The 18494-nt window shown below is 40.3% G+C and overlaps 1 protein-coding gene across 3 annotated transcripts; it reads left to right on the top strand.

The window, feature by feature from the left end:
* The first annotated feature begins 295 nt into the window (after positions 1–295).
* On the top strand, positions 296–15221 carry XB5850668.L (uncharacterized XB5850668 L homeolog). Of its 3 annotated transcripts, none has more exons than XM_041568315.1 (7): positions 296–316; positions 8902–9035; positions 9606–9817; positions 10819–10945; positions 11035–11129; positions 13047–13227; positions 14360–15221. In XM_041568315.1, the coding sequence occupies exons 2-7, from the start codon at positions 8909–8911 to the stop codon at positions 14473–14475; spliced, it is 858 nt and encodes a 285-aa protein (XP_041424249.1). In that variant the 5' UTR covers positions 296–316; positions 8902–8908; the 3' UTR covers positions 14476–15221.
* The last annotated feature ends 3273 nt before the right edge of the window (positions 15222–18494 follow it).

Genomic DNA, 18494 nt, shown 5'->3' with positions numbered 1-18494 from the left:
TTAGTAAATAACCCCTTTAGTAATGGTGGGATTTTGCTTGATGACATCCCCTTGTGAATAAAATTCTTTAAATAAATATTCTGTTGAGTTTTCAACCGTTTCTCTCTGGAATGTATTCAGACTTTAATCCTTTCTTATGTAAATAAGTGACCTACGCACACAAGAAGGGTAAGTCTTAGCTGTGTGGATACGATTACTGGAACACAAAGTGTCTTTTATGTGAGTTCTGGGAGGGACTGTTTCACAGCTGAGTAGGGGCCATATGTACCTGGAGACTTCACCAATATTCACCAAGGGATCCTTCTTGCTTCTTATTGTAAGTTTGCCTTTCTTTGGTATAAAACATAGTAAAAGTAATGCATGCAACCCGACCCCTCTATAGTAGGTCATAGCCGAGTCCATCTCCTACTATGAAACCCCTCATGGTTTGCTATCCTTCGTATCCTCGAGGGTCCCAACCTAACCGTCAGATGTATAGTTCACCTGAGTTTGATAGTGTCCATCTCAACTGCTCAATAACTGTATTGTGTTATGCTTGGTGATAGCATGTGCCATATTTTCTTCCTGCCTAAATTGTACAGTCTAGTCTGCGAGTGTACTTATTGTTGTACGTATGATTGTTGTATGTGTTTAAAAATGAGAAATAAAACTTACCTTTAAAAAAAAAAAAGTAATGCATGCACGTGGTTGTTATATATTTGTTAGATTTTATCTTGCTGCTTAGACTTTTATAACAAGTTGTACAATATGTTATACAATATGAGGAAAATACAATTTGCAACCAAATTCTACAAAATATGCCCTGGGAGATGTAGGGTAATTTTGTAGAATACTGTAGAGAATTTCTTTCTGTCCCCCCCCCTTAAACCTTAGGTAGCTCAGCCCAAACAACTTTAACCTTTAAAGCGGTAGCTGCATTTTTAATGGACCATTTACATGCCATGGATCTAAAGGGTCATAGCAACAGGGCTGTAGATTCTACATCCAAGGAGCTTCTGACACATACATGTATATTGTCATTTTGTGCATGTTTGCAGAAATCCATTGTCTGTAAAACAACTGAAGCCTTATCTACTTTGTGATAGAGGTCGATAAAAAAAAGCCGTTCTTTGTGTTTTTTTCAGTTGATTTCTTTGCAATTTTTGCATCAGGCACTAGGTGTCGTTATTTGCAGCTGTAATTGAGAGAATGTTCAGGTCATATGACAATGTATTGCCTATGTTTCATTATTAGATCAGAAGAATAGGTCTCTGACTGAAGCCTTATCTAGAATGATAAAAAATAAACAGCTGTTCTTTTTTTGGTCGGTTTCTTTTCAGTCTGCATTGTACATTTGGGCTTTCTTTATGATCAATATCTCATATTGCTGAGGGTTTCCAAAATGCTGGCCTTTCTAGATGGGCCCATAGCCGTGCAGGGACTGAAAGATAGTGTGTAAAGGTCAATTAGGGTGAGATTTGGGATGAATACCTTTTTACTGTTCTAAATATTGTTTCCAGCCAACCTGGAGGGAAAAAATGGGGAGCTCTGTTGTCAACAATTATTTGCTCTCCTTGTAGGGCTGCCACCTGGCCAGGAAAAATAATACTTGATGCCAATGTTATTAAATAGATAAAAATATAAGATTAGTGGCAATCCTTTCTGTTGGATCTTCTTGGAATTATTCCAGGATGACATATTCAGAAATGTTTTCTTGGGTGGGGTCTTCATCAAAGGTTGATGGGTGGGGTTTTACCTTGACGTGGTATGGTGGCTTATCAATATTATGATCATAACTTTGTAACAAAAAAACCCTGTTTCAAAATTACATGCACTTGCATATTTACTTGAATCATTTAGACAGGGCTTTAAACTTTTTGAAATTGGCCTCAGGTGTGCATCCACAATCCCCCCTAACTTCATCAAAGGTTAGACCACCATGGAAGGTTTACATTTCAGCTCAATTTCCTTCAATTGTTTAGTAAAACATATTAATGTCTGCCCCGCACCTTTCTAATAGCCTCTCATGTCTAATCTCTGAGAAGTAAATTATGACCACAGGTACAATTGAGTTTGCGCTTAAATTGACACATGTTGGGCATATTGATGACATTCATTAATGGAACTTGAGTCCAAACCTGCACTTTCATATTACAGTATTGCACCATTGTGTCCATCCTGCCTCTTTGGCTAAACCGTATGTAAGTGCACCTACTGCACCACCCGAAGCAAACATCACCCCAAACATGATTGGTGTGGGTCAAAAGATGTGACAGGTTTGTGGCCCAAAGAATTAAACACAAATGTTATTTTAACTGTTTGATTGGCTAAAATGGTGCAATACAATCAGTTCTCCTAACGGTCATACCCCAAAGGTGTATAAAGACAGAGTTGTTCTGCATTGGGAAGTCCTAGTTTCAGCCTAGCACTACTGGCTCTTAGACATCTACCAAAGGCTGCCCACATACTGATCAAATGGTTAGAGGACAACAAGGTGCTCCAGAATTAGTTGTAAAGTTACTCACCAAACAGTGAAAGTGGTCCGGGTGCACCAGCCCCAGACCCCCAGCTTCAGGGAGCGGTACAGCAGAAGATAAAGAAGCAGGGCTGACCGGCACTCAAACGGATCCACAAGACCAGAGCTATTCAGTTAAAAGATAAATTTATTGGTAGAAAAATTAAAAATTATAGCTTCATCTCCATCCACCCTACGCGTTTCACACCCTTCATGGTGCTTAGTCATGGGCTCACATAATGAACCCGATTTACCCTATGCCCTTTTAAACTTCAGTTTTGTTTATCTGTGTATCAGAAGGCTGTTGCTGTACCTTTTATCAGCAATGCTTACTCTTGTGTTTTTGACTGGAAGGCCAACTGTTATTATCTCTGTACTGTATATATTTGTCTTGACTCTGCCCTTTATCTCATCAGCTCTCTACCTCCCTATTGCCTTTTTGCAACTTTGTTAGCTCAGATAAATGCACAGTTCAGTTCCATGCAAAGTATAGGAGATGCTCCTATGTAGTAGGCACATACACATGACCCGTCTGTGTGCACTGGCACTCTCCACAATGGTGTTGGTCACCTCCTGGATATCCAACATCTTGGGAGGGAACAGAATGGGATCTCTCTGAGAAATGGGAGCTCCAGGCCTCTCCTTATGGCTCAGAAAAAATATCTCTGTTCTTCTGGACAGTCTTATACTCTCTGGCTGATAGTTGCAGCAGTGGATTCTTCATAGCCTCTGTTGGCCCACCCTGTAGCTTGGGCACCAAAAGCAGGCTTTGTATGGGTACTCCTTCTTTCCCATATGTATCTAATTCCTGGGGCTCCCAGCAAACTTCAGGAACTTGTCCAACCAGGCTGGATAAAAAATGTCAGCGGCAGAGGAAGCAAAGACACATGAGCTTGATGGCCTCCATGGACTGAAGGCAGGACTGAAGAAGGAATTCTCTGATCTCTTACACTGCAATAGCAGTAAAGGGGATTCATTGGTGTCATAATAGCACCAGTTCTATAGTGCACAGCTGGGTTGGAAGCCCCATTAGAACCCTACTTCCCAATACCCTGTATCTAGAGGAGTAAAGGAAATAAATAGAAACTGGTCAACAGCCGCTGGCTGGCAGTCTTAATTTGAGTTCCATAAAGACCCATCCCCTACACTGATGGTGACCATATAAACAATTCATGTGCCCCAGTTCTACCAAGAACCTCCACCCTGGGTTGGCAGTGAATATTAAACAAGAGTTTTGGCACCATCCCCAACTAGAAGCACAACCCTCCTCACACCCTGATACAGTTTGTAAAGGAGGCACAGGTGAAGCACATCCTTACTTTTATTTGTGTGATGCTCTATTGTTAAAAAAATGTGTGTTTCACCCATGAACCCCCAATTAGGTTATGATGTCAGATGTGGATCCTGGTCATTAAGATGCAGTTTGAGTTAGACCTTCTTTTTTAGACAAAACTACATGGAATTGGGGACGAGAGTAGGCACACCCTACTCATATAGGTTCCTTCTTCCTGCAGTGGAACAACCCCACTAAAATATGATTGAAACATTGGAATATTTCCTGTCCTAAATCACAACCTGTATTTGCTGTGAGGTCAGGTTCTGATTTAGGATAAAATGGAGTTGCCAGGGGCGTAACTACAGAGGAAGCAGACCCTACGGCTGCAGGGGGCCCAGGAGGTATAGGGGCCCTATGAGACCCTAATTCATATAAAATTTCAATAAATATTGGTAAAACAGTTCAACCTCTAGTTGTTTTTGGGGCCTGAAAAATAGTTTGCTGTGGGGCCCAGTTATATCTTATTATGCCACTTGGAGTTGCTTATATTATAGAGTCTGTTTTTTCTATTATTTATCAGCTGATGTTTCTCTACTTACCTGCCTGAGTACAGTCTCATTCTGGGGGTTAGTCTCTTCACCTCTTACCCGAAACTTCTACAGAGAGGTCATAGGCCAAAGTTTATTTTTCTTTTTTTTCTTGGTTATACTTTAACCATTTTATTATTTATTAACGAATCTTTTAAGGACCTGCCTGTACACTCTCAGTCATCATTTGCATTTCTTCACTGGTAAGTATCGACTATACTTTGATATGTATATAAACTTGCATATATATATATATATGTATATAAAAACCCACTATTGGTGCACACATGACCCAAAGGCCAACCGCCTGGGTGCAGGTCAAACGAACATGTAACCAATACAAAAAAGCCGCACTCCTAGGTCTTTGTCAAATACAAAAATATCCAAGTGTTTATTTATTCAACGTTTCGGCAACAATTCGCGTGCCATCTTTCCTGAAGACGGCACGCGAATTGTTGCCGAAACGTTGAATAAATAAACACTTGGATATTTTTGTATTTGACAAAGACCTAGGAGTGCGGCTTTTTTGTATTGGTTATATATGTATATAGATATATATAGATAGATAGATAGAGATAGATATACTACTACTACTTAGATTATATAGTTATATATATATATATATATATATATATATATATATATATATATATATATATATATATATATATATATATATATATATATATATAAATAAATAATTGTACATTTTTTACGTTTTCCCTTTTTTATTTGTATATTTTTTCAGTGTTTGTGGATTTTTGCTCAAAATAATGGAATACTAAATTATATCGTTTCTACTGAGGATTTATTAATGAAGTGGATTAACATTATTTTATTTTTAATATATGAACTGTTTCCTAAAGCCATTTAGATTCCTGGCAGTAAGTATGTTTTTTTTTTCAAGCTAATATACACATATTTGGCCCAAAAAGTGTTAAAATACAATATTTTAGTGCATTGTGAAAATATATGCTATATGCCTCTTTAATCTTCCAAAGTTTACTTCTAGATAATTTCTGCCAAGTACAATTGTTTAATAACTTTCATTCTCTACGTGATAAAACCCCCTAAGTATGTTGAAACCAATTTTACTCAAACAGGTATGGGACCTGTTATCCAGAATGCTCGGGACCTAGGGTTTTCCAGATAATGGATATTTCCCTAATTTGGATCTTCATTCCTTAAATCTACTAGAAAATCATGTAAACATTAAATAAACCCAATAGGCTGGTTTTGCTTCCAATACGGATTAATTATATCTTAGTTGGGATCAAGTACAAGCTACTGTTTTATTATTACACAGAAAAAGGAAATAATTTCAAAAAATTTGGATTTTTTGATAAGATGGAGTCTATGGAAGATGGCCTTTCTGTAATTCGAAGCTTTCTTGATAATGGGTTTCTCGGATAATGGATACCATACCTGTAGTTCATTTTTTAGGTTATTCATGCTATTTTTGCAAGGTGTTTTAATTGTAAAGGTTCTTTCACAGCTGACATCAACCCACCTAGCCTCAAGAAGAAACAGGATATTTGGGTCCCCTCTGATTTACTGGACAGTATTAAAAGGTTGAGGTTCGAATGTCCCATTAGGCTGCACTGTAGAATACTTTCTGCATAGATAATTCTCCATTGAGAGGGTTCTTATTTGTTGGAGTGTATTTAAATATCAGCTAGAAATGATATGGGTTTTCTGCAAGAAGTAAAACATGGTAAAGAAAAACACAGTAGCAGTAGGTTCTCTGTTCTCGTAAGCTCCTTCATTCTATTGAAACCAGCACCTATCTTATTTTTGTCATTTTTTTTTCTAAAGGTATGGGATCCATTATCCGGAAACCCATTATCTGGAAAGCTCTGAATTATGGGAAGGCTGTCTCCCATTCTAAACAGACAATAATTCCCATTTTTAAAAATGATTTTCTTTTTGTCTTTAATAATAAAATGGTACCTTGTACTTGATCCCAACTAAGATATAATTAATCCTTATTGGAAGCAAAAACCTGCCTATTGGGTTTATTTAATGTTTACATAATTTTTAGCAAATTTAAGGTATGGACAGTGTCGGACTGGGCCGGCGTGGAAACCGGGAAAAAACCCGGTGGGCCCCCCGAACTTGAAATAGATTGGCCCCCCCGAACGGAAATAAAAATTGTGCGGCGCTGTTTAATCGCAATTGGCGCATGCGCGCAGTGGGCCTGACGTCCGCGCATGCACACAAGTTTTTGCGCATGTGCACGGGGCCCCCGAGGTCCGACCCTGGGTATGGAGATTAATTACAGAAACATTTCTTATCCGGAAAACCCCAGGTCCTAAAAATTCTGGATAACAAGTCCCATACCTGTACTATAAAGTCTTAAATGTTAAACTGTTAAAAATAACTAGATGTCTATAAAGTATTTGGCATTAAATTATGTACTTATTGGAAAAGACATCAATAGCCAAGGACCATCAATATAAGGACAGTGAAGACCCATGCCTCCAATAAAATATTTCCTTGTAGTGTCCTGTAATATTTATTTTGGTCATCATTCATCCTGTGCCCTTGTACAATTTGATTGTTAAAGGGATCCTGTCATTGGAAAACATGTTTTTTTCAGAACGCATCAGTTAATAGTGCTACTCCAGCAGAATTCTGCACTGAAATCCATTTCTTAAAAGAGCAAACAGATTCTTCTATATTTAATTTTGAAATCTGACATGGGGCTAGACATTTTGTCAATTTCCCAGCTGCCCCCAGTCATGTGACTTGTGCCTACACTTTAGGAGAGAAATGCTTTCTGGCAGGCTGCTGTTTTTCCTTCTCAATGTAACTGAATGTGTCTTAGTGGGACATGGGTTTTTACTATTGAGTGTTGTTCTTAGATCTACCAGGCAGCTGTTATCTTGTGTTAGGGAGCTGTTATCTGGTTACCTTCCCATTGTTCTCTTGTTTGGCTGCTGGGGGGGAAATCACTCCAACTTGCAGTTGTCAGGTATTGCTGGGATTCGAGCCGGGGACCTTTGGGTTTCTGGCTCAATACCTTAACCATTTGGCCAGGTGAACAGCCTGTTGGTTTGCTCGCTATGTGTAACCTGGCCTCTGCAGTCCCAGCCCAGATGCCGCCTGATTGGCCTCTCCAGCCCCAGCTCAGCTGCAGCCTGTTTGGCATCTACAGCCCCAACCCAGCTGCTGCCTGGTTTAATCAGCCAATCAGGGCTGACTCTTCCCTATTTAAGGGCAGCACTTAGACCACTCCTTGCCAGAGCATTGCATGGTTTTCCTAGTACTGTGGCAGTGCCCCTAACTAGGTAATTCTAGCTCTTGCCCCTTTTCCCTTATTATTCCTTTTTGTCTGCCTTTCCTTGTCTTGTCCTGCTTTACATCATCTTGCACCTTCCCAGCCTTGACCTTGATCCAACCCTGCCTTGCTTGTTCCTGATTTCTGCTTCCTGTTCCACCTTGTATCTTGCCCTGACTTCTTGCCTGTTCCTGATTCTTGCTTTCTGACCCTGCCTTGTACCTTGTCTCTCTTGCTATCCGCTCCAGTCCTGTCTTGCTATCCGCTCCAGTCTCCCTCTGCACTCTATCCCCAGTTTGATCTGATCTACGCCCGCACCATCCTGTCCCATCCAGTCTGTCCTGTTCTGAGTCGTTGCCCTCTTCTTCCTGCCTAGTCCAGTCCAGTCCTCATCTTCGCCCTCTCTGTCCTGTTCTGCACCTGATCCAGACTGACTCTTCGCCCTCATCAACCTGTTCCTGCTTTCCCTTCAAGTGTTCCCTAGGCACATACAGCTCCTGCCTCAAGGACTCGCCCTTTCCCTTTAGTCTCCACAGTGCCCCCTACCTAATCCTTGACAGCAGTAAAGAGTGACTGAAGTTTATCAGAGCACAAGTCACATGACTTGAGGCAGCTGGGAAATTGACAAATATGTCTAGCCCCATGTCAGATTTCAAAATTGAATATAAAAAATCTGTTTGCTCTTTTGAGAAATGGATTTCAGTGCAGAATTCTGCTGGAGCAGCACTATTAACTGATTCATTTTGAAAAAAATTTTGTTTTCCCATGACAGTATCCCTTTAATTGTCTTGGGTATTACTCATTTCAAGTCACTCATGCAGTGCAGATCTGCTGTAATGAATAACCCTGCAGCAAGCTTAGTCATAGGGTTCCCAGATTATCCCTAAAATTTTTAGCATGTATATAATTGAACATTATATTACTTAGAGCACAATTGATATCTTTCTGTAATTTGGGTCTTCATTCCTTAAGTCTACTAGAAATGCATTTAAGCATATAAATGTGTGTATATTCTTTGCAACAACTACCTTTTCTCACCCTTTACTGTGGGTCAGTTGAACGTTATTTGGATAAAATTGGGAGACAGGTGTGTAATTCTGAGCTTTCTGGATAACGGATTCCATACCTGTACTAAACATGCAGAACAATGATAATGAAAGCACTTTCATCTTGCATTTGATCTCTTCTCTTACATTTTTAAGAATAGTTGTGAAAGGTGGAGAATTTGAGACTATTGTGACCCGAGCCATTTTATTGTCATAAGGTCCATAATGACGGAGTGTGTCGAATACAAGGGATACCGCTTCCCTGCCACCACAGTGAAGGATCTAGAGTTTGCTGAAAATGAACTCCAAGTTCTGGATGATGATGTCTTTAATGTGACTTACCCTAAGTCAGGTATCTGGAGAAGCCATTTCTCTACTTCTGTCTTAAAGTAGGGGTGGTAGGACCGTAAACTTAATTTCTTTTTATATAAGGGGTAATAATTGTATACTCTCTAAATTGGAGTTACACAGTACAATATATAAGCAAAGGCTATATGTCCCCTATAAGCTGGTTAAGTTGGGTTTCCCAAGCAAGCAATTGGAGTTAAGGTCATGGATTGTGAATGGTTTTTTTTTTTTTTGTTTTTTTTACTTCCTTATGTGAACTGTATGAACTGTATCTCTTCACTCCAAATTGTTTTGGAAACTAAATGTTCTTTTGTAGAAGTGCTAGTAATCTTCATTTTAATGGGCCAAAACCCCAAAAAAATCAAATCAAGATTTTCCCATAGAACCAGACGCAAATCAATAAGAAAAGCTTTATTGTCTATCACATGAAAATCTATTGAATTCAACGGAAAAAAAATGGAACTGAATTAGGAGAAAAGTTTTTTTTTTTCTTCTCAATGTTAATCTCGCCCATGTTCATGTGATAAACCATAAAATAAAGCTTTATTATTTATTTCATAACAATATCTGATAGGAACCACCTGGATGATAGAAATCTTAAGTCTTATTCACTCCAATGGTGATCCAACCTGGTCTCAAGAAGTTCCCAACTGGGACAGGGTGCCTTGGATTGAAGTTCAAGGTACTGAAGAAAAGCTGAAGAAAATTCAGGACAGACGGAGATATTTTTCCAGCCATCTGCCTAGACAGTTTTTTTGCAAATCTTTCACCAATTCAAAGGCTAAGGTAAGGGGATAAATTGTTCAAAGTAGTTCCTTATTCAGTTATCGTTTCAGAATAGAGTTCAACATGCTTAAAGGACCAGTAACACCAAGTAATTAAAATGTAATGTAATGTTGCCCTGCACTGGTACAACGTGTGTGTTTGCTTCAGTAAATTTGCTACAGTTATACTATTTATGTAGTATATAAATAAGCTGCTCTGTAGCCATGGGGGTGACCATTCGAAGCTGGTGACCCCAACTTCCAGTAGCACCTTCTGTCGACATAAATAAAAATTGAACATGTGTTGACACAATGCATCAATAGCTGGACAACTGCTCAAATGAAACAGTATTTTGCCACCTAAAGAAGCTCAGTGCTGCCTTCATTGTCCATGCCATAGAAAAAAAGAAGGATGCTAACTAATTTTGTTAAAGAAATCAATTTCTTAGCACATTTAATATACAGTTTTTTTATTTGATCAATTTAGTAAGAAAAAACTGAGCACGAATAAGAAGCACCTCGAGATGGGGTGGGGGGAATCCATAGTACTATGAGTTGGGGTTGGTTGACAGCTCTGTCATGTGATGCAAGTGCCCAACATGGCTGCCTACACTGGGAGCTTTCTCCTGGTGTGGAAGGAGGGCACAGCACTCCATAAGGTGCAGTTCTTCAAAAAATACTATTTCTCCCATTTATAAAGCAGACTCTGGTATCCCAAATCTTGGGTGGGAAACAAACGTTGTTATGTTATGGTAGGTGCCCTTTAAAACAATGTTTTCTCCAGATGTTTTCATCCGTTTAATTAGTTGAGTGAAGAAAAAGGCGAACAGGCAGTTATTGTTTTAAATATCTATTACATTTATAACTACATTTAAAAATGAAAAACATCTGTAATAAATAAATATGAAGGTTGTCTAAAAGTCCAAGTTTTGGGTGAGGACCCCTCCGAGTACTTGTAAGCCAGCACTGTTTTGATTTAAAGCATATATAGTTTTCATGGATTTTTAAAACACTTTCTTCCAGGTTATTTACACAGCCAGACACCCAAAAGATGTTGCCGTCTCGTTCTACCATTTTTCAAAAATAAACAAGTTGTTTGAGTACCCTGAGAATTTTGACCTGTTTCTGAAAAATTTTCTATCAGGGAACCGTAAGTTAAAGCCAATGAGATTAAATATTTTTTACTTTTTAAGGCATGACAAAAATCTGAGCTGATCTTATTTTCACAATATCTTGCAGTACCCTACGGATCTTGGTTTGACCATGTCAAGGGATGGTTGGAGCTGGCTGGAAAGGACAACTTCCTATTCAATACTTACGAGGACCTTCAAAAGGTACAGTAAATAGATCATTTACTTCTATAAATCCCTTCTGGGATCTTGATGACAAAAGTTTTTATCATTTGGTATCATAAAGTCCCTGTATCAGAACCCTTTACACAACAAAAACCAACCAAGAGGTTGACCGATAATTCAGGTACAATAATTGCAAAATTTGAAGCACCACGACTGATTTTTTTTTTCTGTTTATAAATCTTGAAGTCTGGAAGCTGGAAAACGTTTACAATCACAGAAAAAGCGTAATTGCAAATTTGAATAAATCAGCCTCTATACATATTGTTGAGGGCTTGATCATTTGCTACATAGTAGGTTACACATTGAGGCACATTCAGTAAATCCCTTGCAAAAAAAAGAAAGAAGAAGCACATTAGGGATGCAGGGTAGGTGCGTCCTGATAGGTGTGGTTCCAGAGTTAATTACCCAAATATGAAATTGTGCTTGGTGTCACGTATAACACTAGACAGGCCCAGGTGCCCACATTTTGGTTGAAGTAGAGACTGTAGTAATATGTCTAGGAAGGTTTATATTTGTGAAAATCATATAGAATATCTAGTGTATACATCAGTAGAACTGGATAAGCTGCTCCGCACTTAGGGGCCGATTCACTAACTTCGAGTGAAGGATTCAAAGTAAAAATACTTCGAATTTCTAAGTGTTTTTTGGGCTACTTCGACCATCGAATGGGCTACTTTGACTACGACTTCGAATCGCAGGATTCAAACTAAAAATCGTTCGACTATTCGATAGTCGAAGTACTGTCTCTTTAAGAAAAAACTTCGACCCCCTAGTTCGCCATCTAAAAGCTACCAAACTCAATGTTAGCCTATGGGGAAGGTCCCCATAGGCTTTCCTAAGTTTTTTTTGATCGAAGGATATTCCTTCGATCGTTGGATTAAAATCCTTTGAATCGTTGGATTCGAAGGATTTTATCGTTCGATCTAAGGAATGATCGTTCGATCGCACTATTTGCGCTAAAATCCTTCGACTTCGATATTTGAAGTCAAAGGATTTTAATTCCCAGTCGAATATCGAGGGTTAATTAACCCTCGATATTCGACCCTTTGTGAATCGGCCCCTTAAAGTATGAGATCTAATTAAGGTGGCCATACATTATAAGATCCACTTGTTTGGCAAGGTCGCCAAACGAGCGGGTCTTTCCCCCACTATGCTCACCAAAGGTGGGTTAATAGGCTTATCCTAGGGCCAAATAATCGGATTACAACAACCTGGTGTCAGGACAATGTCACCATCGATGAACTAATGCAGTCCCATATGATGTGAAAATCAAATCCTGATTCCTCTGCCCAATTCAGTTATCGGTCGGATAGCCCTGTCGGAGGGCCAATACAGGGGCAGATAAGCTGCCGACTTGGTCTAAAGGACTCGAATCAACAGCTTAAATCTGCCGTGTATGGCCACCTTTACAGGAATGCCATTATGTATAGATTACTATTGAAGGTATTCATCCTTGTACAGTACTTGAGTAATAGGGTTGACATTTGGGATACAAGTTGTGGCAGTTGCTACACAGTAACACTACCAACCTTGCTGATGTTTTTACGAACAACAGTGGCTGATGCTGTGGTGGTGGTGTTGCATAGAGGAGAGGACAAGGTATTAGCAATGCGATAAATCTGAGTTCTGTGCAAATATAGGGCATGAGCAGGAATGAGGACTAGTATGGCTGTATGGTTGATTATCATTGACTTCATTATTGGTACAGTAGACAGCCCAAACATCACAAATTATACACCAAAACAAAAGAGACTTTCATTACTAAATCTCCAGTTTTCTAATCAGTAATTGGCAAATTGCAGAGCAGAATGAAGACTACCCTTATTACGTGAAGAATTTAGAAGTATAAATTATCATTTACCAGTTTCCATATATTAAACTGTGAATCTATTGAAGGACCTGCGGGGAAGTCTGAAAAGGATCTGTACGTTCATTGGGAAGGAGCTGGATGAAGCAGCTCTGGATGCTGTTATGGAAAATGTCTCTTTTAAAACCATGAAAGACAACCGCATGGCTAATTTTTCTCTTGTGCCTGAGAGAATCATGGATCTAACAAAGGGCCAATTTATGAGAAAAGGTGAGCGGCCAAAGCAATCACTTGTTACCTATATTAAAAGTATGTATTCATGGGATTTTTAAAACTGCCCAGTCGATATCTGGGCAATTTTTGGCTGAGATTTGGGCAGGCCCGTTTGAGGACCCCGTACATGAGCAGATAATCTGCCTGCTTGCTCTGAAGGTGCCAAATCACCATCTTAAATCTGCCCCTGTATAGCCACTTTTAGCTAGCAAATTTTAAAAAAATCATCTGATTGGTTGCTATGTAGCAGTAGCTGGACTAGCACCCAGGTTACTAAATCATCACAATTGCTTTAGATCTATTAGACATGGTGACACTGCATCACTGGAAATACTATCATCCCTGGTTTGAAGCCCCTCAGAGAAAACGAGAAGAAACCTATGGGATGTGAAGGAAGGGTGTTCCCCTGGGATATAGTTTGTTAAAGAGCTTAGGGCAGCCCACTGGTTATGTAGATCTTGCATGAGAGTGCTCAGGGTACCCCATGTGACAGGCCATAGAGAGCATGGGCTGGGGGCTTAACTCAGTTCGGCCATTTTTTGACACCCTGGATGCCAGTGCAAGAGCATTAGGGGTACAAAAGCAAGTCTGCACCTGCTCCCAAACTTGAACATCTGAATGAGTTAGGGGACAGGCATGGGGTGGAGAAGGGGAGACTGTGAATTCCTCCTCCTACTTTTTTGCAATTTGCACTCTACACATAGAAAAGGGCCCCTAGGGACTTAACACTGCATCAAGGTGGAGGAAGGAAGTAGGTCAAGAACCTGGGGTAGAGTCCATGGGTTGAGGAGCCAATGTGTCCTTAGCTTTCGGAAGGACCAACTATCGTGTGTAAGAATCCTCTGAACCTGTGAGTGTAGAGGAACATATATTTTAAATATGTATAGTGATTAGCTAGATAATGCTGAATTGTGCTATTATTACATATTAATTGCAATCTAAAAAAAAGTACCTTATTGTTTAATAACCACCAATTTTGTTTAGAGATAAGTTACAAGAGACCCATAAAGGCCCTTGTTCTAATACCTCAAGGCCCAGTGTTTGTGTATAGTGAGCATCTGGCGCCATGATACCCGATGTATTACACTACAGTAAAAGAAAATAATCTTCTCTATAATATTCATTACAGGAATCTCTGGGGACTGGAAGAATCATTTCACCGTTGCTCAGAGCGAGTATTTTGACAAGGTCTTTAAGGAGAAAATGGCAGATATCGGCGTGAAGTTACCATGGGAAGAGAACTGATCTGAACTGTTCCCCGCTGACGTGACTTTAGATATTTATCAGTTCAAAGAGCAAGTACAGCAATAAAAAATGTTTGGAATGTACCTTTGTTCCAGAGATAAATAGGAATAACGTGACATCACAAAAAGGAAAGATCTCCTAGTCTTCTGCAATAAAAGAGGAATTTCAAATTAAAACATGAAATGTGCTGGATACTGGGAGTTACAGATTAACAACACATGGGGAACCACTGGCTTCACATTATTGCCTGAGAACTAACTTTTATATAATAAAAGTCGGTAACGGAAAAAATATTCACCATGTGACAAGTTATGCCTCTGTACAAGCAAATGTTCCTATGAGCGAATTTAATATAGCTTTTTTCAAACCCGGACCACTTCTGACAGTGGAAGAAGGTGTGCAGTGAATGTAATAAAACTTCTCACTGAGAAAGTTGTGATGTTTGCTCCAGAAGATTATCACACTAAGCTCCACATAGACGCAACGATTCTTCTTGCCGAACAACCGGTTTTAGGAAAGACCGAACAATCCTTCGATTGCTTTAAAAGTGGGCAATGCTCAATGAAAATTTGCAATGCAAACAGTTTAAGGAAGAATATTACATTGCGAAATGCAATTTTTATTTAGCTCTTTCGACCCTCCTCTGTGTCTTTGCAGACAAGTGCTTTTATCCTCCGTTTATATTTAAATGATACATTTCTTGACAATGATAAATTTGATAAATAAAGCCTAATAATCTACCAGTGGATAGAGAGCTGTGAAATTTCTCTGTGGCAAGTTCTGTTATCACTCATTGATAAATGTCGCCCTACACTTACCCCTGCCAGGGGCACAAGTGCTCTGTACATGGGCCAATGGGAGCTCCAGCACTTATGTCTCTACCCATCTTAAATTAGCTTTCTATTGGTTTACTTATAGAAACAGCGTACCCCCTTGACTTTTAATTATTTGACTACTTACTTTTGGAAGGCGTAGTAAAATCCCCTTGTTCAACATGAGTGCAATGAATGAGGCTTGTGCTGAACACACTTTTCACCCATCAAGCACATAAAAATCTATGGTTTTCATGATTTCTTGGGAAAAACAGGGCAAACATGGAAGTTGAAGCTGCATTTTTGCACAAGGAAGTATGTTCAGCACAAGCCCTATTCATCGCACTCATGTTGAACAAGGTAGTATAAGGCCCTGATGGTACTTTTAGTAGTACCATTTTGACCTTGTGTAAGACAAAACTCAGTAAAGGAAAACCTTTAGAAATAGTCAGGCAATTTATTCATACATAATACAACATAACAGTTTTGTCTGGGTAAGCTGTTGGAGTAACACACAGAATATCAGCCAAGGATTTACCAAAGACACACCTCTTGGTCCAGGCGTTATATAGCTTTCAGAAGGAATTTTCAGTAATTGTGACAAGGGGTTCACGGAAATACCATACATAGTCTGACTCCTCCTTGTACAATTAATGTCTAAATGATTTACTTAGTCTTACATGTTAGAAAAGGAATGTTGTAACATACTGTGCCTAGCTCCAAAGGTCCACAACCTCGCAATCAGCTATTGGCTAACCAAGGCCATTGTGGTATTTCCAGTAATTTGAGTAGCACTTCAGCTAAAAGGGGCCCCATCAGACAGGCTGGCGTTATGCTGACACTCTGGAATTTAAGTAACAGAGTGATGATCTTTTGTTTGTATGGTCTAGTATAAGCTATATGAGTGACCATTGTCCACAGTAGACCATTAGCCCTTATAGTCCATCCTGCCTTGGGCCCTATAGCGTTATGGCGTCATAGAGGGCGGGGGTGACAAATATCAACCCTCTGACACTAGCCATTCGTCCGTCTTAGGATTTAGACCGTTCCAGATATATATTATATAAACAGCCCCTGTAAGTAAACCTACAGAAAGCTAATAAATGATAGGTAAAGACATAAGCTGCGGAGGTCCCATGGGTGCATGTACAGAGCGCTTTGGTTTTTTCCCATGACAGTGTTTGTCTTGCACTAGGTAAATAATCTGATACAAGCTGTAAATGAACCTTGCACTTAACACCTGCCTTTAGCAAGGGTTGCATATGCCTTGGATCCTCTGCTACTCCTGCCTTGGATACCCTTAATTATGGGCCAGTCATAAGTTCCAGGAGATGCCCATATCCCACCCTGCTGCCACTGCTTCCAAATACACACCCAGCTTTTTGTGCTCTAGTCTATTGGGTTTATTTAACGTTTAAGTTAATTTCTAGTAGACTTAAGGTGTGAAGATTCAAATTACAGAAAGATTCATTATCCCGAAAACCCCAGGTCCCGAGCATTCAGGATAACAGGTCCCATACCTGTACCAGGACCCTAGACTTCCCTCTTGTTTGTCCTGTTGCAGAAGGTGAGGGCCATAGAACAGTGTGAGAGGCAAAGTCGCATGAATTAATATCCCATTTTGTTTTGTCAATTAATTGGTCGGTTTCCAAAAACTTGCTTCCCAGTGAGCCATTGCAATAAATATTTATAGTGCAAACATACAGGTATTTTGAGTCTGTTAAAGCATGTGTGGAGACAAGCAAGTAGATTTGTCATGAGAAAATCAGACAGTTCATCTCGTTCCCAATGCCAGAAAGTATGGTGTATAGTTTACGTATTGCAAATACCGACTGCCTCAACACAGGCATCTGCTACATCAGTGCTGTCCCACTGGTGGCCTGCAGGACGCATCTGGCCCATGAACCCCGTGTATAGCCCCCCACATGAAAGTCTGCCTGCTGTGACTGTTTATCTTGTGTAAGATTTAAATGGTATCGCCACAAAGATGGCTCCTGCATTGTTTACACCTCAAATACAGACAGTAAACTCCTGTATTGTTCACACAAGTAATCCCCCTACATTGTTCACACTTGTAACATCTCTATTGTTCACACCAATAAAGCCCTGTACTGTTCACATCTCAGACCCAGACTGAAAGTGCCCACATTGTTCATCTGTTCACAGCTCATTCAAACTGCTGGAGGGGCACCAGCATTGTGTCACTGTAGCATAGTATGAACTGTTCATCTTAGAGTGGTCCTACTAAGTTTCCTTGTCTCCTGCTGTTTTCTGCCTTACCTATGCTCCCTTGTGTGCCATACTCTGCATGTGTGTGCCATACTCTGTCTGCCCTATGCTCCCTGTGTGCCACATTCTGCCTGCCCCATGCTCCCTGTGTGTGTCCTACTCTGCCTGCCCATGCTCCCTGTGTGTGCCCTACTCTGCCTACCCTATCCTCCCTGTGTGTGCCATACTCTGCTGATCTATTCTACCTGTGTGTGCCATACTCTGCCTGCTCTATTCTACCTGTGTGTACCTTACTCTACCTACCCTATGCTCCCTGTGTGTGCCATACTCTGCCTGCACTATGCTCCCTGTGTGCCAAACTCTGCCTGTGTGTGTCCTGTTCTGCCTGTGTGTGTGTCATACTCTGCCTGCCCTACTCTGCCTGTGTGTGCCATATTCTGCCAACCATATGCTCTTTTTGTGTGCCATAATCTGCCTGCCCTATGCTCCCTGTGTGTGCCATACTCTACCCGCCCTATGTTCACCGTGTGTCCCATACTCTGCCTGCCCTATTCTACTTTTGTGTGCCATACTCTGCCTGCCCTATTCTACTTTTGTGTGCCATACTCTGCCTGCCCTATTCTACTTTTGTGTGCCATACTCTGCCTGCCCTATTCTACCTATTCTGCCCACTTCCCGCCCTGACTCTACCTTCTCCCCATCTGACTCCACCCACTCCTCGCCCCAAGCTGACTTGTGCTCTGCTTCCCCTCAGCTGGTAAGAGAGCAGCTGGGGAAAGGGGGGTTCTTGTTAGCTATAGAGGAAGCAGACCGCCCCCCCCCTGCGACTGCGGTGGTCTGCTTTCTCTATAGTTACACCACTGAGTGCAGTGACAGCTAGGAGGTGCTGAATGGAAAGTGACAGTAATTTTCTGCCCTGCAGGGAAGGCAATATGTGATTGACAGCTGACATTTTGAAATACCTTTATAATTTGGATT

Source organism: Xenopus laevis, chromosome 7L (genome assembly GCF_017654675.1).
Source record: "Xenopus laevis strain J_2021 chromosome 7L, Xenopus_laevis_v10.1, whole genome shotgun sequence".
NCBI lineage: Eukaryota > Metazoa > Chordata > Amphibia > Anura > Pipidae > Xenopus > Xenopus laevis.
The sequence above is the reverse complement of the archived record's forward strand: the minus strand, read 5'-3'. Positions and strand labels throughout refer to the sequence as shown.